A 27,981-nucleotide genomic window follows, 5' to 3' on the forward strand; every position below is an offset into this window, starting at 1 on the left:
TTAAGTTTTCAAAATATTCGCGACAATCGTCTCCATCAGTTAGACGCATGCCTAAAATTTTTACAAATACCGAAGCGGTTTGGTGATCAAGACTCATTTTCATTGTTTACTTTATGTATTTCCCGGGCGACAATTGATGGTTACATCAATGTTTTCTTGTCTTTCTTATTATAGTGGAAAATTGTGCGCTCAAACTAATGTAATTAAAATTAGATCTTTGATCCGCTCCAGTTTGATCGCTACACAATCAAACTGGAGCGGATCAAAGATCTAATTTTATTTAGATTGTGCTCAAAGTAACCCAGTTTATTCAAAGAATATCCGAAGTTCACGAAAAAAAAATTACGTTTATTAATTGACATTCCATGCAAAAGGCACATTACCTTGGATCTTTAAATCGTCGCCTGTGTCGCGGTAAGTGCCTAAAAAAAAATAATGTCATTGTGAATATCATATGAAATTCACATGAAAAAAAATTATACATTAAATATTTACATAATATAATAAATTTAAATAATAACATTTGCAAAGGCGGATCCAGGACCGGCGCGCAGGGCGTGCCCCCGTTTGAAATTTTTGTATGTAAAATTCATATGTCCATTATCCTAAAATAAAGGACAAAAACATCTCTTATTTGTAAGAACTTGTCAGCAACTGGGGGCTTCGCCCCCGGACCCCCGAAAAGGACCTTTCCATGGACCCACTACAGGCTTCTGTACAGCCACCTGACCCTCTACCTTCTGCTGCGCCACGAATTTCCTGGATCCGCCACTGATTTGCACATTGTTTCCAATGAGTTTTTAAATATAAGTGCACAAAAAATTGTGATATAGGCCATGGCTGCATTCAGATAATTATATACTAGTATAAGAAATATATCATCCCGTGGAGTACCTGGTAGGGTACCCTAATTTTTGGTAAGGAAACTTGTTTACGTACCTATAGACTTTAATGACAAATTCTTAGGAAAATTTTTAAATTTTTGAGAAAGATGTCGTCTGATCTTAAAGTTAACATTGTTATGTTCAAAAAAAAGGATAATCTTAAGTCCGAATTATCGGTCATTTTCCTGGCACAATTATCAAAATCGTAAAGAAAGTATTAAAAACGTCAGACATTAATAGCAACAATATCAGAAGTTTTCACATTGTGGAGAACAGCAGGCACCTGCCCCCCCCCCACCCCTTCCCCCATTTTCCACGTACATGTAAACATTTTACTATTGAAAGGGGTTTTTTTTTTGAGAATAGTTATTATTTATTTATTTATTTATTTTACATGACTCTCTCATCTCTTCTTTCTTGTCATGTCATAAAAATATTTTGATAATATGTTCTGTATCATAGGTAACAAAATAGTTCTATAAACTCTCTCCCGCTGTGCTCAATTCGGAATTTCCATGTCTGTCCATGGAGGTTTTATTGTAAATTTGTTTTGGTTTTCGGAGTTGCCTCCCATGCACAGGTGTGAGTGTGTGCGTACAGGTAAATCGCGAAGAAAACAATAAAAGAGAATATTGGTAGCAAGACACTCCTACACTGTGTTACTCTGGAGTTTATAAGTTATGATGGACGAAATCGAACGGATTATACTATCCCAACGTTGGAAGTCTTGAAGAGGGAAAACTAAAACGACTTCCCGATGAGACGATGTCCCGATTTTCGCGGTTAATTCCACGATTTTTGAGAACCGACAAGTCCAAAACTTCGGTCACCAGGGATAGTGGATTTTTGGACAGACCCAAGGATGGACCTGTGTGTCGAATTCTCTTCTTGGATGACACCGATCTACATCTTTCATTCAAGGTTTGTTTTATATTCATTGTGTAGGCCTAGCTCACAATCACTGACAAAAATGGTGATCGAGTCTTTTGTTTGGGTGACAGGTCAATAAAATTTACCTCTTATTTTTATTTCGTAAAATTTGAATCTTTACAAATGGATAGTTATATTTCCCAACTAAAAGGCGGAAAATCAACATTAATTAGATACAAAATGAATGGATTTAGTTGTGTTATACCGCAAGATTTTATCATCGCACCTGCAGCTTAATGATGGGGTATCAATGACACAAAAAGGTGATGTAAGGCGAAGAAAGTCATCAGCACATATACTATAAATGCAGACCAACAATTACTGTTTGCATGGGATCATCACAGTAGATTGGTTTTGTGGCCTATAATAATGATAAAAACTGACGTTATTCTCTATAATCATGAAGAATCTAGTATGTATGGAAAAATAATGTAACCTGACTAAATGCATAAAGGGGTTTATAAGCAGGATAAATCATAAGTTTTCTTATCTATCCTGAAACACATCTGTATACAGTTATATTCAGTGATATACTTTATATACTGTATATACTGTAAAACTTCTCTAACTCCCACCCCACTAATAATTTGGTCGATTTCTAAAGTCCAGTCAGAATTAGCAAGTTCGCTTAAATTTTCAATGAATTCCTACAAATTGGCACAGCTCCCACCCTGAAACTTTGGCCATTGGGATAACTTGACATTAAAACTTTTGAAAATTATACTACTAAAAATTAGTGAATTTCAAATCAATATTCATGGAAACTTAAAAAAATCAAATGAAATTGAATAAAGGGGCATAACTCCTCTAGGATCTAGAAAAAGCATACTTCCCTCCCCTGAATTTCAAGTTAGTAATGAAATGTACTTCATTTCTGTCGATAAGAGAAGATGAAATGAAAAAAAAAAGATAGATGGAAACTGGAAAATGGATTAATCCTTTGAATTAATGAACTTGGCATAGACCCAGGGGACTGAAGTAGATATTTTGCAATGATGGAGAAGCGCAGCCTAGGTCATGGTTATGTGCAACCAGGGCTTTGAGCACAGAAACCCATAATTGCCATCCTGCAGTGTTGCATGGCATCATTCCCAGTTATATTTAATGGATAAACCATGGCACATTGCTATAATTCATGGTTCAATTTCAATTATAATTATGGAAGATGTGGAATTTGTTTCCAAATTTATGATAAGTACAGTGACCCTCTCTTGAGAAATTTTATTGCCAGTTTGAGTTGACTTTTTGTTTAATGCATATGTTCATTTAACATTTGCAGGGTCAGTGGCTGTTCAATGAAAAGGGGGTGTTTGAGTGCAAGGAGAAAAAAATTAGCTTTCATCAGATTTGTTCATTGCTTCAACTTCTAGGAAATTTATCTGGTTTATGGCTTGATAATTAACAAATATTAATAATAATTAATAAAGTTTTCAAGCTCCCTCTTTTGTTGTGACACAAAGATTTCATCATTTGTAGGGGGCCTCAGGGACGAACATAATTTGTTGGGGGGAAATTTTCCTTGATTCTGTCCTGTAATTCTTCATTTCATCTACAGTGAAGATACTCATTGAATGGCACATGAAGTCCAGTGAGAAATCTGTTTTCTACTGTCAACAGACATACATATTTGTTATATACACTTGATAAAGTTACTATATAGGCCTACGTCCTTGCCAAAAGGGGAACCATGTCTCTGGCTCAGTTAGATTAATATTTCTTCATTTCATTTTGCCTGTCCTACAAAAAGGAAAGGGTTGTTATTTTTCTGCAATAAAATATTTGTCAAGGTACAACCTCACAAATCGTAAGAGTAAAGGAAATTGTCTTTGAGGGGAACTTTGAAATTTTTGGTTGAAAGATCCACTGTGCTTTTGATGCCTTACTATCATCTTGTTTACGGGGGACACCTGAATGTTCATGGATTTTGTGGGAGGGTCACTCTTATCCATGAATTTACATTCTTTCGTGAATTATCTACCTTACGAAAATTACATCCCCATGTTCATAATAATTCTACCTTATAAACATTAACCCATGAAGTTACATGTACATCCCCATGAAAAAGTAAAATTTTGTTGCCCACAAATATCAACACCCCCCCCCCTTCCCCCGAATCAAAATGATTCTACAGTATTATTATTTCCTCTGTTGAATTGGATCTAGAGATTGTTATTTTTAATTGTTTAATGCTATTTTTGACTATGAATAAAGATTTGCAAAAAGACCCATTCCATCTCTTCTCACTTGTATTTGCATATATTGCATGCATTACAGGTATGTTTTCACTGGGTGCTTATTTGTGTACCAAAAGAACAGGTACAAAGTTGACAGCCTGAGAAATCAGTGTGTGTGTATTTAAGGTATTTGTTGAGGACAGATGGAAGTTGTACGTTTAAATTCGATTTAACTCGATCTGGGTTATATTTGATGAGTGATGTAACTTTAAAATCTGTTTTGGACATTGTGTTCGTAATATCCCTTCGGTTTTGTAGGTTGGTTTTAAAATTCCATTTCATGCCTGATTGACAACGGATTTAAAGCTTAGTTCATATTTACATCCTGTAAAAATTTCATTCATACATTTAGTCCTCACTTCTTTGATACACTTTCAGGAATTGATTAAAAATCCAGACCTCTGAAAGGCTTAATTAAATCAGAATGCTTAAGTTAGATAATAAGAATGAAAATGTTATTTCATTTATTTTAATGGTATTTTATGTTTTAATGTCAAGTTAACCAGTAGCTTTCCACATATCGCAAAAGGACAAAATTATGGTGAAACACAAAGGCATTCCTTCAGTTCTGTCACATGTAACAGGTCCAAACAATAGCAGAAACATTTTTTATTCAGATTTTACGACTGATGGTGTACGTTTTACCACTCTCTTTATGGGTTTCTGACAAGGTCTTCCCTTATCTGCTCATCTTCATCCGAGTGTGTGTATTGTCTGTTACAAAGAGTTTATACTTCAGTCTGCCTAAAAAGGCCTAGGTTCCATTGTGAGATGGTGTGCATTCTGTTGGTGCCTATATTTATAATACACATATAAATGGCCAATGTGAGACTTATGAGACAAAAAAGTTGCTAAAAAGGTTATTATTGAAGTACATTTTTAAATAATTTAAATTTGGTTGTAACGCTGTATTTGATTGGATAAAAAAATTACTTTATATCATATAAAATGGGTTGCCTACGTTTACAATGACTTGCGTCAAAAACGTATTAATCCGCCTGACGTTACATTCAAATTTTGTACAAACTGAAGTCATTTTGTTAGAACAATCATCTTTTCTTTTTTTTTTTTACATCAAATGAATGAAAATTAAATTATAAGGAATGAATTTAATAGCTACCTATTTTATACAGTATAAACTGGGTTGGAACAGTTTACACTATTTTATAAACTGCTTCGCGGTTTATAAAGCGTAAACTGCCCCAACCCATTTTATACAGTATAAAATTGGTAGCTATTAAATTCATTCCTTAAATAATCATTTATATGCACTTCCATGATACAGAAAACTGATTTATATATTTTGAGAAAAAGCTAATCAAAATGCTACAATTCGCAAGTAAATAGTATATAAAGAGAGCCAGGGATATGTTTTTACAAATCCCTTCTGATCTTTCATTCTAGAGCAAGCCACTTTTTGGTATTTTGAAGTTTGATTTGTCTCAAAGTTTGTTTACAGTCCTTAATTAAAGTCTGTGATACATGTATTGAGGTTTGTCTTGGACAGCTGCAGTCATAGCAGAAGGTTAATGCTTATATTGTTGTAGTCATGTTCATTTCTAAGATATTGAGGTTTGGTTCAAATTTCTCAAAGTTTGCTTACAGTCCTATTGAGTTTGAGATATTGAGATTGTTTTAAATATATGGTCCTGTTACATTTGAGATATTTATTTTGTCTTAGATATTTCAGTCTGTTTACAGTTTTGTTAAGTCAGAGATATTGATCTCAAAGTTTGCTTACAATCCTTTTAAGTTTTATATTGAGATTTGCCATAGATATCTCCAAGTTTGGTTACAGTCCTAGCCTGGGGGCCATAAAACTTAGACGAGCTCACTTTTGATCTCAGTCTCACTTTTCCACTTTGGTAAAAGTGAGACTGAGATCAAAAGTGAGCTCGTCTAAGTTTTATGGCCCCCAGTCCTGTTAAGTTTGAGATATGGAGGTTTGCCTTGGATATCTCAAAGTTTGATTACAATCCTGTCAAGTTTGAGTTATTGAGATTTACCTTCGATATCCCAAGGTTTGCTTACGGTCCTGTTAAGTTTGAGATATTGAGATTTGCCTTTGATATCTCAAAGTTTTCTTACAGTCCTGTTAAGCTTTAGGTAATGGAGATTTGCCTTCTATATCTCAAAATTTGCTTATGATTCTGTTAAGTTTGAGATATTGAGATTTGCTTTCTATATCTCAAAGTTTGCATACAGTCCTGTTAAGTTTGAGATATTGAGATTTGCCTTATCATATCTCAAAGTTTGCTTACAATCCTGTTAAGTTTGAGATATGGATGTTTGTCTTAAATATATCTCAAAACTTGCTTTCAGTCATTTTGAGTTGAGATATATTGAAATTTGTCTAACAGGCAATATATTCCAATATTTGACTCTCTGACAGTGTGGCTACATGCATATTCTAAAATCGCCAGAGTACCTTAACCAAGGGACTAGTCTAGATATAGTGGGTAATATATGAAACATTATAATAAATCTGTCCATGCATTTATAAAATAATACTCTTGCTATTTACTTTAAGTATAATATGCTGAGTATGTTGAAAAAGTTCCAAGATATGCCTTGCACCTTGTTTTCTTTATATTGATCTGCGACTTTGTAGTTATTAATCTTTACAAAGGTTAATTAATTATTTTATAGGGATTATGTCATACATTAGTGTACTTTTGAAGTGGAAATTAAAATTTCAAAAAACCATTTGATCCTGTGATTATAGTTGGTTAATCTCTTGATTTATATGAACCAGACTTTCTGCAGAGGTATTTGCAGAATGTCATTATGACCTCGTTTCTTTTTAAATTGTAGAATGTACATATAGACTAGAAAAAAAAATGATTCAACAAATGAATTTGATCATATAAATATTTCTTTACAATGGAAATATGGGATGACCCTGGATCAAAACATAATCTTGAAGGAGAAATGGATTGAATCTAAAAAAAAAAGTATATAATTCTAAAAAAAATTATTCTATTACTGGTAAGATCTTACAGATTAACCCAAATCAGATCGTTTATGATATGTGTATTAGAGAACTTTGATATGCAGATTTCTGAATTCCAAATGATTTCACACCTTTGCAAGAGGAGCAAAAAGTAATTATAATTTTTAACATTATCTATATACCAGTATCTCCTTTCTCAAAGATAAAAATTTGTCCCACAATTTGTACACGGGATATTTTGATTGATATACAAGGTCATAATGCAGTAGCTAAACTGATGGCAGAGATGCTATCGGGGAAGTTGAGTGTGAAAGTGACAATTTATGTCGCGTTATCCCAGGTATCAGCTTTCTGATCCGCCCGAGGTATATACATGCTGTAGGTACGGTAATATACGCGTCCACCTGTCTCAGGTGAAAGCTGGTCCCACTTCTGTCTTCATTCTTCTGTCGTCAAGTGCAGGAATGGGGTTGGTATGCTGTGTACATGTATAACTACTATACATAATGTACACAACGGGACATCTAATGATATACATGGGAATCTTAAATTACCTCCGGAATATTAAACTACAGACTTTATAGGAGAAATTGTCTCTCGAGAAACTTAACCTGAATAAATCCATAATCACTTAGTCTAGTAGATATACTATGAAGAATTGATTTTTATTAAATTAAAATTGTATGAAAATCAACTAATGAGGTTATTATTCCTTTTATGGACATAACTTATTGCAGTCAATTTGTGATTATGAAGTAGAGTTTTTATAGAGAAATAAGAGGTCTTGCATTAATTTAATTTTTGTAATGTTACAATACATCGACACATTAGAAACAAATTTATTATTGACTTCCCAGTTCACAGGTTTTAATTTATATTAAAGGTTTTCAATTGCATCAAGTATTGAATGCATTTAAGGGTTTATAATTCAATCGCTTTTTAAAAAGTTCAATAATTTTGTAAATTATTAAGTCAACTGGTCTTTCTATTGTACAAATATGAACTAGTGCATTGATTTTCCGAGTAATACATTTATTACAAGAATCTTGACATGGGTGTATAGATTTTAAAAATCCCATTCATTCTTGCATAAGGGTGGTCAGCTATTCCTCTGTGTGAGCTCAAACTGAATAAAAGAAAACCTGTATGGCCACCTGCTGTTTTTAACAAACAGTTACAATTTTGTTTGAACTTGTCAAATTCCAGTATAGAAAAAAAGATGTGTTTAGAATGTTAAGACTTTGGTGAATGGCTCAGTTTTCTTTGAATATTGTATCAAAAAAAGTTTTATGCCTCTTACATAAAATAAACATTCAGGCTCAAGTGTTTGTCTGTGAAATGTTTTGCCGAGATACATTGTACTTTTAGAATATCTAAAGAATAAATGTGAGGGCTGTTTGCCAGGAAATGTATTTGGGGGAGGGGGGTGTCTGAATCTTATTTGTTGTTTACTATGTATTGTTTCCATTTCCTGGAGATTTCCAGGGTGACTTAAACCTTTCTTCACAGTTACAAGGACTCATTAACACATCCTGACATCATGCAGGTGTTGAAAGCAGTCACTCAGAGTGTATATGCATGCAGTGTCTTAATTATTATAATCTCTCTCTCTCTCTCTCTCTCTCTCTCTCTCTGATCATGGTGATCTGACACTAAATAAAAAAGAATTATGAAGTGGACCCTGGAACCACCAAGGATATGCATGGTGGTTCCGAGGTGGAGTCAAATTTCAGCCTTGGAACCACTATAATGGTGTGATATCTGTATATGTGTGGTGGTTCTTGGGAGAAATCAGAAGTTGACTAGGAACCACCAAGGATGTATATAGTGGTTCAGGGGAGGAGTCAGATTTTAACCTTGGAACCACCAAGGATATACATACATGGTGGTTCCATGGAGGTGTCAGATTTTGACCCTGGAACCACTAACAATGTTCATGGTCAGGTTCCCTCTAGGTGTCAAATACACTATATAGACACTAGAACCACCATGGGGATTCCACTTAGGTATATGCCCCATGCTGTATAGATTCCACTATTAGATATTTTCCTCAAATATTTGAATTCAGTCTAGCAGATTATAATGTGAAAGAAAATAATTTGCTTTACAGCACCTTAGGATAATGTATAATCCAGAATAATGGTGTGTGTGCATTATGTGAATCTCCCCTTGATTCTTTGACACCTCAGGAATACCTATTGTAAATATCAAAGTGTGAAGTTATCACTTTATCTTTAAATTTCAAACATTTAGAGGCTATTTGGTATTCAGAACTTCTTTCCTGTCTAACAATAGAAATCTTATATTTGTAGTATTAAGACTCAGAAGCCTTGAGAGAAAAAATTTTTTAAAAAATTGTAGGGATTTAAAGATTTTTAAAGAATATATAGGAACAGCTAGCACAAAGAATTTTCTCTTGGTTCCATTAAATTACTGATTAAGACTTGTCGTAATCTGGCCTTGCCATCATCTCTTATACATGCGGAAACTCCTATATATCGTGTCTTCTTACAGTGATTGAAATAAACACCAACGTTAATTTAAAAGTCTTGTCATATTTTTGTTTGTCGATAAATTGAAAGAATTTGTAAAAAGATGTATAGGGAGGCATGGTTTACCTGTTAAAACTAGGTAATTACCTGTAATTCATCAAATTTGCATTGGCGTATTGTTGAAATGTGCAAAAATCTTTTTGAACCTAGGTGAGGATAATTGCTTGAGCACTTGTCTTTTATTGCTATGTAAATATTTATGAATGTAGGTTGGGTATATGGGTTATCTTTATCACTTTAAACAAAGTCTTTGCTTTAAAAAAATGTACAAATTTCCATTGATTACATAATTTATCTATAGAAATTAATTTAATATATGGAAAAAATATCACTCCAAATTTTGCCCATATGCTGATCAGTATGGTAATTTAAGGTTGTAATTTGAGTTTCTTACTCTTTATAAGTACAAAATTAAAAGATAAGATTTGGCTTCTTTGTGTATTTGACTCATTCCTAGGTATATCTGTCTCAACACCTAGGCCTATTGTATCAAGGGTTCAGAGGTCCTAGGTTTGTTAAACTTGGTGACAGCTTCTTTGCTTTGCATCTCAGAGGTTTATCTGCATGCAAGTTCAGCTCTTTTGATAAAGGGTTCATCTCATAGGTATACAATAGAACACGCTCAGCCTTATAGACATGTACATAATGAATTGATGCTTACAGTGAAGTAATTTTCATTTCCAAATACTTAAAAAATATATCATAAACTAAATGGATATAAATGAATTACACTAACATTATATGAAACAAAATCGACTCTTCATAATTAGCGTGTTGTACTGTATCAGGATTACCTCCCTTGTAAAGGCATTCATCTCATAGGTGTCACTCTGAGATTTGAGACTTAGGGTCAGCAATGTTTGCCAAGATTTGCTTTTGGCAACAGACATAGTTTTCATATAACATATTTTCTCTCCAAGTTATTTCCCTTGGCCGCCATCTTACTGGTCAACCTGGTAATTTTTCCTCTTTGTCTTACCAAATATAAAAGGGTGTAGCAGATATATTTTTGGGGAAATCTTTATGTGATAAAATTTTGAAATAATGGAGGCTTTTATGAGAGAAACAATGCTTCCTAGTCCCCACAAAGTTGGTTGAATAATGAAGGAATACTATTGTATGAGCATGTTGAAAACCTACAATATTGGCAGGCAATGGGAAGTAACTCTTGTTAATATGGGCCAACTGAAATCTATCTATTGGGTAAAAAAAAATGGTATAGAAGTGACTTAGTCATTCAAAGTTTTATTAATAAATGGACTTAGAGTTTATGCACAACAATAAATCTTACTAGAATGCTTCGAATATCAAAATTTATTTTTCATGTGAATATATTGCAGGGAAATTCCAAAGCCGCCCACTTGCTGGACAAAGTCTTTGAACACCTGAATCTGTTGGAGAGAGACTATTTTGGCCTCAGATTTCTGGACCAGTCAGACCAAACAGTATGTAATAGAATGCATGGATTCAGACTTTTCTTCCGTTGGGGGGGGGGGGGGGGGGGGGGGGGGGGGGCACAAATTTCATGACAAGCAAAAAAAAAGGAACCTGCACATGTAATAGAATGCCTAAACCATCACAGGTTGAATTAATTTTCTACCGTCAAATGCTGCATCAATACATGGATGGGATTAAGATTTTGATACATTAAGGTTTTCAATCATTCTATCTGAAAGTTTGAAAGCATGCCAAAGTCATTAAAATTTATAAAAGGAAATGGTGTGACTTAATTTCCTTTATGAAGCTTAGAACTCAATTTAGTTTTCCTTCATTTTAAATCGGTTGTGTCTGATTTCTATGAATTATGACCACTTCCAATATTTTATGTGGTGGATCAATGATAAATGGGCGGTTCATTGAAATGATCACCACACTTAGACCATGTATAACACCATTGCATTTTTTTTTTCAGCACTGGTTGGACCTGCAGAAAGCACTTGCCTCTCAGTTAAAGTGTATGTATGGACCAACTACAGGTTACTTATGTACCAATACAGTCAAACATGCTTATACGGAAGTGCTAGGGATGAACAATATTTTTTTTTAAAACAAAATTGGCAATTAAAGTTTTTTATAAATTTGTAATACATATCAAACTATATAGTAGGTTACTTCTATGTAAGTGTGAATTCATCTGTCTTCTCCTCTCACTCTCTCTCTCTCTTTGATATAAATATTTAGCACATCAGTTAATTGAACACCAATAATTAGCCATTTCAAAGCACTTATAACCATGTTTTACTGTATATGGTTACGCATGAAGCATGTAGATCTAAGATATTGCATGTTTATAAGAGACTTGTCACAATTTGCACATTAGTGCCTAATGCTGTTAGTATGTATCCGAGTCATGATTTGGAATGAATCATTCTCATGTAACAAGTCCTGTATCACCTAGGGTTTCTCATGCCATATAAAAAGCTTTTTTATGAGGTGTTCAATCTGGTTATTTAAGGCAACTACAACCTTTCAACAAAAGTTACAGATATGCCAGCTGCACAAGTTGTTTTTTTCTCTCAGTCAAAAATAGAAACAAAAACCACAAGTTTGTTCTGTCTGCAAAACCTAAATTTAAAAAAAAATCTTCAGAGAAAGTTAATAATGAAATCAATCCTTTGGGAAAATAGGGAAAAATGAACTTCAAAACTTTAGAAGTCTATAAAGCATTGTTTGTGAACAGTGCCTATAATCTTTATTTGCACTAATGACTACACTGAGTAGAATTCTATGCTAAGCATGTACAACTATATGCCCTAATTTCCTGTTTCAGCATGCAGTCAACCTTACACTTTGTATTTTGGTGTCAAATTCTACCCCCCAGACCCCTGTAAACTCAAGGAGGAAATTACCAGGTAAATTAGAAAAAAATAATGAATATTTAGATTATTCGTAAAAATGGTGGTGTAAGATGTCACACTCAAATCATTATACCATTTTAAAAAATAAAGGGAAAAAAATAGATTAGTGTATTTCTTTACTGCAGCATCATTGGTTTGTGTTGATCCAGCATCAGAATAATTGTCTCCTTATATCTACAGGTACCAGTTCTTCCTACAAATAAAAAGAGACATTCTTCAAGGGAGACTACCCATAACCTTTGATGAAGCTGCAGAGTTATTTGCCTTTGCTGTGCAAGGTAAGGTGTACACGTATGTTATTTAACTGGACACCAAAATCTTTGGAATTAATATGTGCTTGGCATTCTAGCACTCCAACAACCTTGCAGGAATTGTAGCTAGGAATGGTGACTTTATGCAAATCTTCATTCTTGTTCACATTTTCAGCTGAACTGGGTGATTTTGACCCCAGAACCTGTTATGAAGGGTATGTCTCTGAATTCCGTTTTGTCCCAAATCAAACTCAGGAATTAGAAGAGCGGATCGCCAGATTTCATCAACATCTTAGGTAAGATCATATTAATTATGTGTTTATACTTGTTGAAAACTTTGCTTGATTGTTGAAGCAGATAGCTGTAAAGATAGTCATGAATGATGATGTTTTGTACAGAAAAACATGATTAGAACAATGTGCCAGGTAAAATAAAATTATAGTTTTTTGAGCATTGCCGTAAACCCGCCTCATTAAAATCGGATATGTCAAAAAATGGGATATGGCAAAATATTAACAATATTTTTACTATATAAATCGATTTATCGTCTTACATTGTTTAGTACAAGTTAGTTCGTTCGTCGAAATTGCTTTTTAAAGTCGGCAAAATTTACCTGGTACATTAATTTAACAACATCGGGTCAATAAAACGCTTTCTTCCTAGTATTTTTGATATATAGCGATTATACGGTGACTCCATGTATTCGACGTCAAAATAGAATTCACACCAAAATTTCACACCCATGTTTTGGAAACATTCAAGAAATGTGTTGAAGAGCAGAACATTTACGCATCTCTATAAAAATAAAAGGTGAATGAAAAATTAAATGGAATGATACATCGATACCTGGAAAGAGCTACCGTTTATAGATTGCACATTGAACAAAGTTAAACATTTTATTTGAAAAAAAAAGTTATCTGAATAACAATGAACAAATACACATGAATTCAATTTATCCCAAATACTAAAATGCATTCAACAGGAATCAAGTCTTTGAAACGAATGTTAAAATATGCATCAGCCGTAATATGGATGCATATGTAACATCATGAAGTTTCCCACAAAACATCCCAACTATTCCAAGAAATTTTGTGTGGTTGAAATGAAAATTAATGATGAATGATTTGAAATAACAAAGAAGTGAAATGAAATAATTTAAAAAATATACGCATTAATAGACTGATAAAAGTATTGTTTAATAAAGATTCTTAAAATAAACTAGAAGTTTGATGTTGAAATTTGGAAAACGGTTATTAAAAAATGAACAGATCTTAACATAAAATGAGAAATATTTTAAATAACAATCTGTGAATATATAACTTTTTTTTTCAAAATAAATAATATTTAAAAGATAAAAGCAAGAGGATAATGAAGAATGGAAATTACCTGTAATTACATTTTATTTTTTTTATCATTTAGCTTTTATGTAAAAAGTAAAATTAAGGACTCCCTCCCTCCCTCCTGATATCTGAAAACCCCCAGGTGGCAATTCCAAACAAACATTTTTTTAAGGATGGCCCCAGGTATGGGCAATTTTGCTTCATTTTGTGCATATTTTGTTTATCTGTCAAGTTAATTATAGTATATTTACAGTGTATATCAAAAGCCGCAGGGAATGAAAATCACTTTGCTTTAAGCAACAATTCATTATAAGTGTGTTTGTTATAAGCAAGTTTTACTGTATATAAGTGTATTTATGTTGGTTATTGCAGTGGGCTGAGTGCAAGCCAGGCAGAGTACAAATTCCTAGACAAAGTCAAATGGCTGGATATGTATGGAGTAGACCTTCACTCTGTGCTGGTATGTACACATATAAACACAAGCTTTAATTAATACCCATGAATTTCTGATTCTCTGCTGTAATGGGTATTCAGACTTCTAGCAGGTGTCCATTGACCTTGACCTCTTGTATTTCAGGGTGAAGGTAACACAGAGTACTTCCTGGGACTAACCCCTACAGGAATTGTTGTGTATAAGAACAAGTCAAAAGTAGGAAATTACTTCTGGTAAGATGTCTTCCTTCTTTGTTCTCTAATGGCAGAAACTCAGTTTTTGAATTCAGAAGCCACATTAATGTTTTGAATCAATATGAAGAAAAAAGTTGTAAGATTATGAGCTATGACCTGTTGTTTCAATCATGAAAAATACCAAGGGAATTTCATATGTAAATATGCATGAGCTCCATTTGCCGTATGCCAACATTGTAGAAATGATATTAAGTTATTGCAACAAGTTGGTTATAATGAGAGAGACTTGTTTTCTTACAGGCCAAGAATAACAAAGGTCACTTTCAAAGGAAAAATTTTCATTATAAAAGTCAGGGACAAAAACGTAAGTATTGTTGTCTTTTTCTTTATTTGAAATTTAGGAAAATGATATATTTTATTAAGGAAAATGATATATTTTATTATCCCATCAAAAATTTAGAATTGAAAAAAAAATTTGAAATTGAACCTTTTTCTGAAGCTACCATTAGATTAGAATAACTACTTTCTTTGGGAGAAATAAGTTTCCTGATTTTTATTTTCATTAGAATGACGAGCATACCTATGCCTTTGATGTGGCCACAAAGACAAGGACTAAACATCTGTGGAAGTGCTGTGTGGAGCATCATACGTTTTTCAGGTACCTCCTTAGAACACATTTTATGAAGGATAATATATATAGCTCTCTTCCATTTGATTTTCACACGTATACCCATACTTTGATATTTATAAGTAGATGTATTCTGATGCTAGATTTATTTTATTTTATAAGCAGTTTCCTTGTTATCAATTTTAACTTTTCTTACCTTTTAAATAGAATATAGGATGTAAATATATTTTCATATCCATCAAGTCAATTAATATTCATGTTCATTCATCATGGTTTGGCTTGCTATTTTATAATTATCTTAGATTTTTAGTGTTTTTACATCAATATATATTCACATCATCATGAAATAGTTATTTTCATATTTTGAATATTGAAATATTCCCTACCCCTCTCTTCCCTCCAAAATAATTCTCCTGTGTGATATTTCTCTAACACAAGCTCGGGAGAGGCTATACTCTGTAGAGCTATAGATATGATATTTTTTGTGTATTCTCTTGCAATCTAGAATTAACCAGCTAGCAGATACATTAGCACTTTCCTCCAAACACTCTAGACCTGCGGGATCCAGACGAAGGTAAGATAGGAGATTTCACGGAAATCACTTTTATTTGTGAGAACTTTATATTTGCATTAGTAAATTTTCAATTTTTGCGTATATTTGTGTTGTTAAGGGTTATTTGCAGCAATAACCAACGCTCACAAAATTTTTCATTGCTTATAAATACTAAATATCATAGTGAAAGTCTGAATTAGTGATCTACAATGACTTACAATAATATTCATCATAACAAACTCACTAGAAAGTGGGCAGTTATTTTTCATGTTAACTTTTACCACTATAGAATCAAGAAACTAGTATTACGTTATAATCATTTAATTTAATTGAGTAATTTTACTTAAACCTGTTTGATGAATAAAAAACATTGTGATCTGACTTTGTAATGGATGGCTTGGTATCTGAAACTTTACTAATATTAATTCCCTGATATTTCTCAAGAAATTATAATTTGAGATATCTATGACAAATAAATTATTAAATTTTTGTACCCTCTAAATGTACATGCATGTCATTTAGACGATTGCATATTTTTGTGAAATTTGAAATAATGTTTTTTAAATATTAAGATATAATTCAAAGAAATTAAATTTCTATCTTCTTTGTTAATCTTCACATTCAATTTAAACATCTCCGTTTCTTCGTACAGTGGTAGAAATGACCGACAGAATAACAATGATATCCGACAGCAGCCACTGGTTACTAGGATACCAAGCAGACGACAGCCAACCAGGAGCAAGTCCGACTCCAAACTCAATGGTAAAACTTCTAAACTAATGTTCACCTAAATCAATTACCAGTTTTATTATAAGTCCATACTAGAATCACTCAATGGAATTTCAAAAAAATTCTGTAAACATACCATAATTAGCATAACTCAAAATTAAACAAAATTTTGCTCATAAACTAAAACTGTGTGTTTGTTTTAATCTAGCTTAAACATGTATTGGTTTGAACATGATGTAATGGACTAGAAGCAGTGCAAAGGGCACTAACATGCCATGATTACTGCTTAACTTAGAACATTTACTGTAAAGTATCTGCAAAGAAGAGAACTCTTTCATTTATTATGATTTCATTGTAGGAGGAAAGGCAGGCTCCTATTACAGTGTAATCAATGATGCAGCAGTCACTAGAGTTGTGGCCCCTGAACCAGTCAGAGGGTAATGCTTTAGCATATTGTAGTTTCATTGCATGGTTTTGACAAAAAAGAAACATTTTTTAGATATGTAAATTCTTGGACAACTACAAGAACCTCATTCAATTCTATCCCTAGAAAAATGAGTTGGTCACTGCAAAATCACCTATTGTAATTTTGTGGTCTGGGTCAACCATGACATCAATAAAATTTGGTATTTGTTGTATATACATGTAGTATTATAGGATGAACAGAAGACTTTGAGCTAAATCAGCAGAATTTTATAAAATAGTCTAAATATTTGATGATAATTTTAAGTGATTAATTTAGAAATTTTGGTTTTGTCAGATCTCGACACAGAAGTCTGCCAGATCTACAGAGGAACCAGTCACCTAGGAGTACCAGAAGTGCACCCTGGGAAAAGGATGGGGATACGTAAGTCGTAAAATGTCTCCCTAGCTGTAAGTTGTCGATAAACAGGCAAAAATAAAATGGAGGTGAAAATTTCCCTGTATACAGTAAATTTTCATATTATTTCAACTCCTTAAGGATCAGCAGTGTAAATTTTGATGAATTGTGTCAGTCAGACTCCCAACTATTATTGTAATAGTATTATAATTTGCTTTATAGTGGGCTGTACACCTCAGGACGTGAGTCCCCAATATCACTCCACAGTGACGTACAGAAGTTCCCCAGGAGAGTGGGCCAGACCAGCGATACAGAGAGTGGGCACAGACGCAAGTAAGGAATGTTAATAGCCTGTAGTAAAACAGACACAACAAATAATGATAAAAATATAGATATGGGCTATACTGAAAGTGGGCACAGACCAAAGCAAATAATAAACCATTGTAAATATGGGCTATACAGAGAGTGGGCACAGATGCAAGTAAGGAATGGTACTCTGCAGTGTAGAGCAAATAATGATAAAAAAAACATAGTAAATATGGCTATAAAGAAAGTGTGCACAGATGCAAGTAAGGAGAGTTCATCTTCAGTGAAACAGGATTTTCAATGACTGCAAATAATTAGAAATTATTTGGTAAAGATGTTATTCCATACTTGGATCCAAAAGGAATAGGACCCTGAGAAGCAGCATAGAGATTCACAAATACATCTTGATTTACTTTATTGCAGATACTTCCCCAAAAACAAAGGTTCCGACAATGAAAGTGATGTGTCTTTTTCAAGAAGAAGGAGGTACAGAATTTTTTCAGCCATTTTAATTTCTGAATCATCTAGTGCGTGTACTGTCAAAAATCATGCTTATTTCAAGGATTATTTACATGTTGTTGAATGACCCTTGAGCTACAGAAATGCTCTTGTATGAGATCTTCCATGAAATTAAGTTTTTGGATGATCAGTATCTTGAGGTGTAATTGTTTAACCTTTTTGTAGGAGGGATGGAGACAGTGGTAGCGAGTCTGACGTATCCCCCAACAGGAACCGGCGTCCCAAGAGTTCAGTGGAGCCCTGGTACGAGAACCAGTGGAACGAGGCCATGCAGGGGTTAGTAGGTCTAGAAATTTAGGGGTTCTTTTTATACGCCCGTCTTAAGATGGGACGTATTATGTTATATGCTTCATGTCCGTCCGTCCGTCTGTCCATTCGTGTCCGGCTCATAACTTGAATACTATTAGACCTAGGATTATCAAACTTTCACAGTTGATACTTCTTGGGTAGACGGTGTGTCGCGCACAAAAAGTAGGTCGCTCTGACCTTTAATAAAGATGCTATGGCCAAATATGGAAAAATCCTGTCCAGCTCATAACTAGAAAACTATTAGACCTAGAGCTTTCAAACTTGGCAAAATTATACATCTTAGGTAGAAGGTGTGTCGTGGCCTATTTCAAGGTCACTGTGACCTTTAATTTAAGTGAATTTTTTTTAAAAACTAAGTCTTTAAAATTTTTAATTTCATAATCCTAAAAAATGTAAAAATATAGTTGTATCCTTATTCAAAAATATTAAATCAAGTAAAAACTTATTTTTTCATCATATACTTTACAGCAATCTGTAACAAATGTTAATGTTTTGAGAGGAATTCAGTTTGTCCCATGGGCATAATTTTCAAGCACTGGTCAAGAAGAATTTTGATAGCAGAAATTTGCATGTCAATTTAGAGAGAAATTATTGAGTTTATTGTCAGGAGCTAACTGATAGTCTAAGAGCATCTCTGATCATGTAGCTGTTATCTTAATTTATCTCTTGGGATTTGGGCAAAAAGAAATGGCCTCATAGTTGCTTGTGTTAATTAAGAGTTCTTGATGGCTATAGTCCAGATAAAGATCTTTCAATTGGTGTAATGTAATTAAAAGAAATTGATGTTTTAGTGTATGATTAAAAGTAAATTAGTATTGTATAATATAATTAAAACTAATTATACATTATATATTGTTCATTGAAAAAAAAATTACATTTCAATTTTTATATATTTGCAACAAATTACAGTCATGTGACTTTGTCTCACTTAGAATTTTATAGTCTAAAGAATAATTTATTTTTGATTTTTTTATTAGACTGTAGCATTTCAATTATTCCACAAAATATACAATAAACAATTGAAAGCTGCAGATGGATATTTGTTAAGTTCTAACACAGCCAGTTTAGAATTATATGGTGTATTATTTGTTATAATTAATCCCTACACTGTAAGTCTCTTATAGATGTATGTACAATATTTTAAACATGATAAGAAATGGAAATTGGATCATTGAAATCTGTGTCAATCTGTTAATCAAGGTTATCTGATTTTCTTGCACCTTAACCAATTTATGATTATTGAACAATATATTTGACGGGCGTATCATGCTGTGGCGGGGCACTTTATTAAATATAGAAAGCATATATAACTATTTATAGTTTCATTAAATGTTGGTTAATACTTGTATAAATCAAATTCGGTTCCAACATTGGAATTTTCATTTAAAAACCTTCATATTTTTTGTTAAGTTTTATTTTATAACAGGCATTTAAAGCAGTTCATCAATATTTCTTTTTAGAATTTTCCCAGCTAATGCTGAAAGCTATATGAATGGGTATGTTCTCAATGATTTATTTTCCAAAAAATACATGCATTTCTGTCTTTACATTTAAATGGTTTGTGAATCCTATGAAGTAACTTTAATATAAGTACTAAATCAAGTTATTTTTTGTTATTTTTTAATAGGTCTGTTCCGTCAATCCACTCTGCCCCAGCTGGAGAGGTCAAGAGGAGAAGGAGACGAAGAACAAAGTCACCAGGGACGGCAAAACGGCCCCCAGAGGAACTCAAACAGCACATCACGTAAGTTAAATTCCCCTGGGATGGCAAATTGCCCCCCCCTTGAGGAATTCAAACAACACATTGTGTAAGTTTATCACAGGACATTCAACAAAATAAAACTTTAAGTATCTTGAAAACGTGGTTTAAACTAACTTATTGCAACAAGATTGGCTGTACTTCAGGAGAATTGATCATTGTATTACATATGATTTTAAAGTAACAGAAGGCATGGCATCTAGGTTTGACTGTAGATGTAATTTTTATACAATTGATCATTGTGAGACTTGATGTTGTAGATATGATTTGGTGGACACTGAAGGCATGGCACCTGAAGATCTCCAAGACATTCCCTATGTCAGAGTAGAGTAAGTGGAACAATTTACCAAAATAATATTTGTAATATGAAAATTGTCAGGAGATTCCTATAATAGCTTTTTGTGGAAAATGTAAATGATACAAGAGAAAATCACATTGCCTTTATTTTTTAAGAACAAAAGCGGAGCCCTTTAAACTCAAATATTCACCCCATGTACGTCAACGATACAGGTCTCCAAAACGGAGAGGATTTGGGTGAGTAGTTTTTCAGTGACATCCAGAGTCACATGAACATGTACATACTACTTATCTTTAGTATCTTTATTAATTTGATAATTGTAATTCTTTATTGCATAATATTACCATAAGGGTCAAGCAGTTAACCCCCTTTCCTAATACCCCCACCCCACCCCAACAGTAGGCATCAGTGCATTATCTTATGAATGTTTATTTTACAGAGACCAGGATTCTGGTCAACCACAGCTACCTCAGTCCGGGGACCCTCCCCCTCCTTACACCCCCTCAGATCCCCCCCACAGGACGCCAGAGCTGGGGGGCTACAGGAACTACATGAGTGACACCAACGCTTATCACAACAGGCAAGTCTGAAAACTTTCGCCAGTGTTAACTGTAACAGAGTTTATTTATTAAAATACCAAAAAAGAATCCATTTAAAATACAGCAAGTGCATGACTCTAAAATTTGATGATCAACATAAAATTATGAAATCACTGTAGCTCATATTAGTAGGTCAGTTACTAGTATTTCCAAATAATTGTTTATAGTTTACTTTTGTATTGATTATTGTAATATGTAACAATTTTAATCATTTAGGAGTGATATAGAAACACAAAGCAATAAGTCTGGATCCACCTACAGGTCCTCTCATCACCCGGGTTCAGCTAAATACAGGGTAAGCTGCTTTATCGGGAATTTTTTATTATAATACAAGAAAAGATAATTTTTTTATTGTTTCTAAGATTTTCTTTCAAAAAATATGAGTCAAAAAGTTTTCATTATAATCTGGTGCATACCATGCATATGTGTTTTGGATATATTAGGAGATGATTTTTTTTTGACTCCGTTACAATTAAATGTGAATTTTTTCAGCCGGAGAGAATATTTTTTTATGGCGACTCTTTGTCCGTGGCGTCGTACGACACTTCTCGTAGCTGGGACACGACACGTAGCTTTGATAAATTTTATCAGGTCTGAGCTGCATGGTGAAAGGACTCACATACTAGGAATAATCTCTAATTCATTTAACAACTGTAGTCATGTAAAAAAATAACATTAGATTTATACAGGATAAAATAAAAAACTGGCACTCAAATTCTAGTTGAATGTACTTAAATACATAGTAAAAATTTCTTATAACAACTGCATGTTCCAAGTTCAAGTAAATTAGTTAGGAATTAGGATGCATAGTCAGATAATTCATTTTAGAGGATGGGGTGGAATTATTGAAAAAATTGCATTTACAGTCAAACCTCAATATCTCCAAATTGATAGGCCCATGAAAAAATTTTATTTTGAAGTACACAGGGAATAATTTGAGATTATGAGATAATTATATTAAAATACATAAATAATTTAATTATAGAAATAGTAGTTACGACTTTCAACTCACTCCCACATAACCATGGTTTAAAATGTATTTGTATTTGTGATGAAAAAGTTTATTCAGGAATTCATTGAATAATTTCATACATGAATTTATTCTAAATTCTTATTTGAATGGTTTTAATGCTTAAAGATTGTATAAAGAAGTGGTACAGGTGGTTCAATTTTATGAATTTGATTTAACTTTATATGTTTGTCACAAAAATAAATCGTATGTAATAATATAGGAGGGCTGTCCAGAAAGTTCGTGGACAATGACATTTTTGTGAAAATAAACGGTTCTTTATAAATCTAAAGTTTATCAAAATATTTCTTATGAAAAAACAAATCGGACTGATTTAATTTTTATTGATGGAACGTAATATTTTTGTAAAAATCAGGGTCTTTAAAGATCTTAGATGGTGCGCACGGACCAAGGCTAAAATGACATAAACTGTGATAGAAACCGTTCGGATTAAAATGATTATTTTCTGTATAAAACAAGTCAAGACATAATAAAAATTTTATGTAACACAAATAAAAAAGCTATAATCATTTTATGATATCTTAGGTATCGCTTACTATATAGACAGTGCAAATAGTAAACAAAAACGTAACAAATGTGTGTAAAAAAAATCAACAGAAAAAGCGACGTCAGCCGTCTGAACGGGGCAGCGTGACATAAAAAAAAATATGCTTTAATACGGTTGAAACGATGTAAGAGACAAAATAGTTGTTAAAACAACTCAAAATTATCGAAATATGTTTAATGTATTGATCTGAGATTGGTATATGCGATTTTCAATGGTGTGTACAACTTCGAAGACACTACAAGAATTTAAAACACAATGCTGAAAATGGAGATTTCTATTCATGATATTGTTATAAATCTAGCGCAGCATTGGACTGGGCTGTGCAGTTTGTGTATAGAAACTGTTTATATAGATGATGTTTTTAAATTTTTGTGCATTGCTTTGAATTTTAAAAATTAAATTAATTATAATCTATACTTAAAGATTATTGCTAGCACTTGGAAGTCAGTTGCACCTTAAAAAAGAAATGTAGTGTGTGTCTATGAACATGTGTGCGGTCAAAATCCAAATGTTTGACGTTATAATGAAATTAGCTTTACGTCAGACTGGTCCATGCTCAACATCTGCGATCTTTAAAGACCCCCTATTTTTACAATTATGTTAAGTTTCATCAATAAAAATTAAATCATTCATACTTGGTTTTTCATAGAGAATATTTTGATAAACAATAGATGCATACAGAACCATTTATATTAACAAAAACGTCGTTGTCCATAAACTTTTTGGACAACCCTCGTACATGTATGACTCCAACTAATACATGTAGTAGTAGTACACATATATTGTTCTTTTAAATTATTTAAGGGTAGAGTTTGATTTATGTTCAATTTAAAAAAAAATATTCCAAAAAATTCATATCATTTTACTGACATTTTTACATTATATTGATTCATGACCCTTAGAAAAGAAATTAATGCACCATTATGTGTATTACAGCTTTCAGATTGTGTGATTTAAATTTCTTATTTCTTTTTTTTTAAGAATCAAGCCAACACAAACAGAGAGGGTACATCTGAGCAGAATTTTGGTCACAGGTAAAAAAAAAAATCAAATCATTTATAAAAGCTGATTTCATGGATTCTCTAGTCATTTTCATTCTAACTAATTCATGAAAAAAAATATTTATTTCATTAGGATGGACAGTATTAGGAGCCAACCCCATAGTTCAACAGCTCAGTACAGGGTGCAGAGGTAATTATTTTTAATTTATAGATTTTTTTCATCTATGGCTTAATTAGTTAAACTGGCACATCAAGGGAGGTAAGTATGTATGGCTTATTTTGCAGATCTCATGTTAGCTATCTTGAAATATTATGTTTTGAACTCATGCATATACCAAAATTTCCTTCCAGAAATTCTATGCAACTGTCCCATATAAACAGAATTAAGAATTAACAGAAGATATACATGTACCTCACTAAATACAAAATTATCTAATGCATCCTAAGAATTTTTATCTAGCTTCCAATACAGACTCAAAATATTAATTACATATGTACAGGTACTTACATGTATTTACTATTTAGATAGATATTCATTTTATAACCAGTTTTTTTATGATTGTGTGACCAGTCTCATAAGCTTATTATCTAAATGGTCTAATCATGCATTAACACATCTGGATCATTAATTAAGTTTCGATTCATTAATCACCTACATATTCAGTGCTTTATTTGCAAGATACACATGACATTTTTACATAGTGTATATACTAGCTTTTACATTATCAATAATATTGCATTAAAGAACAATTAAGTTTCATGGATTTAACATAATGAAAAATTATCAAAGATAATTAACAAAGATATCATAAAGACTAAATTCCAAATTAATTTTTAAGTTCTAATGGGTGTAGATTTTTACGTGTGTCAATAAACAATTAATTTTTTCAAAGGACATGGATGATGAATATTCGTGTATATTTTTTTAAACACTAATTTTACACACAGCATCAAACAAGAAAACACTAGTACAAATCAGTCGGACGACACAATTGGTCCTAATTCTGAAAGTGTGTCTGACGACACGCTGGAAGCCATTGATCACATGACCCAAACAAATGTTGCCAAGGAAACAGAGGTTGAGGACAGGTAAAAATTGGTTTGTTTGGGAAGAAAAGACTGCTGTCTAGTTTTTTCCCTAGAAAAATGAAAAAAAAAATTATTTTTACTTAGAAACTGTTTGAATGTATTGTATATATAGAATGTTATGTTTATGAAAAGATCTGGCCATGTTTGCAGAAAGTTTCTCTCCTTGCTTCCTTTTTCCTTTATTTGCAGAAGGTTGGGTAATATTGTCCTAGATCTCTGGATTAGAGTTGATTAATGCATAGTTTTATACCAATTACTGAAAAAAAATGAAAGTTTGAAATTGTAGCACTGTTGGGATAATAGTTCCTGTAAGTCAGTGAAGTATGTCAGTCATTTTCCACTTTTTTTATTTTATTTAGACCTTGCTTAGTATTTGAAGAATATTTCTTTTTGCCATTGGATACATAATTAGCTATCTATTTTTAGACAACCCCGACCTGGATCTTCCGCACAGAGGTCGAGTGGGTACACGTCAGATATAGCTCCAGCCAAGCCCAGAACAAGCGGATACATGTCAGATGTGGTACCGAGTCGCTCCCAGAATTACCGTTCAAACAACCCCAATGCTTATAAACCACCATCGGGTAACACCAAAATGAACAACAGTCCATTGAGTGACATTTCCAAAGTGTCAGAGAGATACAGGAGTCCTATAGGAGGAAATCAGTCCCGGACTACTCCGAATTCCAGACAGGAGAATTTGCCGTACAGCAGGAGGCATAATATGGAGAATCCGTCTCAGTCAGATTACGTCTCTGATGCGGAATCCTCTCGTCGACATCGAACGCCCGAATCCCCCCGCCGTCACCAGACTCCGGAATCTCAGTTAATACACGACCCCCCGAGTTACGGTCGCCCCCCTCATTCCATGTACTCCCTCACACCTCCGTCCACAGCTGAAATTCTGAGAACTGATAACTCGCACACCCATCTTCAAAACCAATCCTACCTGAGTCAGCAACATCCAAATACTCCAGTTACACCTGAGTACAGTCGGAGAACTGGCTACAATACCAGTCAAGCCGACCACGTTAATTCTTCCTTGACCTCCAGTAACTTGTCTTCCATGGTGTATAATTCTTCCCCGTTCAAACAGACTACCCCCTCCAGTGTTCATACAGACAATACAAGCCAGCCGTCCAGTGTGTTTACGGGGAGTTCCCCCAAGTCGTATAATAATGCACGTAATGTGAATGCCCGGTTATTCAGCCCACACCAAGCGGGTGACTATTCTAGACTTTCCAACCAGGAAAATGTTTCTCTGAACAGTTCTGGGTATGCTCCAAACAGGAGTATGGAGAATAAAAACTTACTATATAACACAAGCGAATCTCCTGGCAGGGGAAATCAAAACAATACCTCATATAATCACAGGCAGTTACATGTGAGGGGGGACCAGGAAAGACCCCTGAACTATGACCCTCGAGGACCCCCCAGTAGAAGACACGAACATCCCCCTTACAGTGACAGGGGTCAGATACCAGGGAGGGGCGGGGGAGACCCGGCCAACCATCAGGGGAGATCACCCAGCAAGGCCGGCCAGAATTACTCGTCATACAATGGCTACGCTGGCATTCAATCTCCGACAGACCACAACAGTGTAAATAGTTCACACAATACTTCACAGGTTAGAGATGAATATGTGTAAATAATGATAAAATCATGACATTGAAAAATACACATATATCTATCATATCAGAATTTAAAGTGGTTGGTTTTAGGTATATTGAAGTATTATATTGCTTTGCATAGACTGTGTGTATAATGTTATGATCTATGGTCAAAGTGGAGAGTGTGTGTTTGCAGGAGATGCATATGATATTCTCAGAACAGTGCTCCTCTCCCATCACTGTATAAGCCGATCTGTATGTCTGTCTGTCTTTGCATAACAATGTTTGGGTTTTCTCATTAATTTACATGAACCAAACTCATGTTTTCTGAACTGTAACAGTTTTATATATCTGGTTAACTTTTGAAAGTGGATTGAAATTAATTACTTTTTCTTTTGAAGACTAATTTATTTTATTTTCCATAACCAAACTGACAACGATTTAAAAAGAAATAATTTTTTTCATGAAGTGAAACAAATGGAAAATGTCTAATCTGGAATAATACGATAAAAAAAAAATTATGATTAGTAATTCAAAATCGATTTAGTAATGGCATGTTGAAATAATGTGTGTGTAATCAATTTATAATTTCAATCTTGAAACAAATTTTTTAAGATCTTTGTTTTCGGTCAAAGATCTTTTTATTATTTACGAGGTCAGGTCATGAATATTTCATTAAAAATTATAAATGTGTTTTCATCCAATTGTATTTTCATGTTATTGAGAACAACTTGAATTGGCTTTAATCATTTTCAGTCTTTCCTCAGAATATTAAAAATCAGCTTTCAATATTCAGTTATAGAGCTAATCAAACTGTTATTCAATGCAAGTATACCCCTTTTGCTACTCTGTAACTTAATTGGTCTCCTTGCTAACAAAACCTTTGCATGATGTTGTAGTTTCATTCCTCTTGGCTTGGTTATCAACAATCTCCCTCATATTCATCACCAAGGAAACCGCCTCATCCTCATCCTCAAGCATCTCAACGATCAGGATTCAGCATCCCTTCACAGAGAAGCTTGAATCATTCTGCTGTAGAAGCTAGTGCGTTGCGGCCAGTTTATCGAAATCCTCAAAGACATGATTTGGTCACAGAAATATGAGTGGCTTGATATTATATTGCATGTTTTCAGCTGAAAATCCTTTGTTATCTGTGTGAATTTATACCCTTGCTTGCTATTGAGAAGAAAAAATGTTCAGTACATATTTGCATGAAAATAGTGTGTCATTTAGCTTCTTGTATATATTTAATGAATTCCATTTTTACTCTGGTAAATAAAATCTGCCTTTCTTGATTATTTGTGATTATGCACAAGTGCAATATACTACAAGTTCTTTATCCAAGTATTTCAGTCTTTGTTCATTTAGACACTGTACCTATATTTCAATCTGTATTTCATGAAAATCTTTGCATCTTTTTATTCTACATACATGATTTTAAGCAATGTGAATGCATCAAAGATTTGAATCTAGAATTCACATTATAAATTTAATTTTATTTACTACAATGATTCATGTATACATTTCCTTAATGCTTCAAATCATGTATTAAAAA

General features: G+C 33.3%; 1 protein-coding gene across 5 annotated transcripts; it reads left to right on the forward strand.

The window, feature by feature from the left end:
* Positions 1-1,431: 1,431 nt before the first annotated feature.
* Positions 1,432-27,934, forward strand: LOC134264700 (tyrosine-protein phosphatase non-receptor type 21-like). 5 transcript variants are annotated; one of them, XM_062746962.1, is made up of 29 exons: positions 1,432-1,805; positions 10,894-10,998; positions 11,466-11,508; positions 12,324-12,405; positions 12,592-12,689; positions 12,838-12,958; positions 14,375-14,462; positions 14,580-14,668; positions 14,930-14,993; positions 15,196-15,287; positions 15,763-15,831; positions 16,463-16,572; positions 16,898-16,976; positions 17,300-17,386; positions 17,582-17,692; positions 18,089-18,151; positions 18,350-18,460; positions 19,954-19,989; positions 20,121-20,237; positions 20,513-20,581; positions 20,706-20,786; positions 20,990-21,130; positions 21,366-21,444; positions 21,642-21,740; positions 23,708-23,760; positions 23,861-23,917; positions 24,676-24,816; positions 25,243-26,443; positions 27,326-27,934. In XM_062746962.1, the coding sequence occupies exons 1-29, from the start codon at positions 1,650-1,652 to the stop codon at positions 27,527-27,529; spliced, it is 3,846 nt and encodes a 1,281-aa protein (XP_062602946.1). In that variant the 5' UTR covers positions 1,432-1,649; the 3' UTR covers positions 27,530-27,934. The 5 variants fall into 5 exon arrangements, with proteins under 5 accessions (XP_062602946.1, XP_062602947.1, XP_062602949.1 ...); XM_062746963.1 differs by lacking the exon at positions 15,763-15,831; XM_062746965.1 differs by lacking the exon at positions 24,676-24,816 and having other exon boundaries at positions 27,326-27,929.
* Positions 27,935-27,981: the final 47 nt, after the last annotated feature.

The sequence above is a fragment of the Saccostrea cucullata genome, unplaced genomic scaffold (assembly GCF_032062105.1).
Source record: "Saccostrea cucullata isolate Sc308-1 unplaced genomic scaffold, CSIRO_AGI_Scuc_v1 ctg2492, whole genome shotgun sequence".
Classification (NCBI taxonomy): Eukaryota; Metazoa; Mollusca; class Bivalvia; order Ostreida; family Ostreidae; genus Saccostrea; species Saccostrea cuccullata.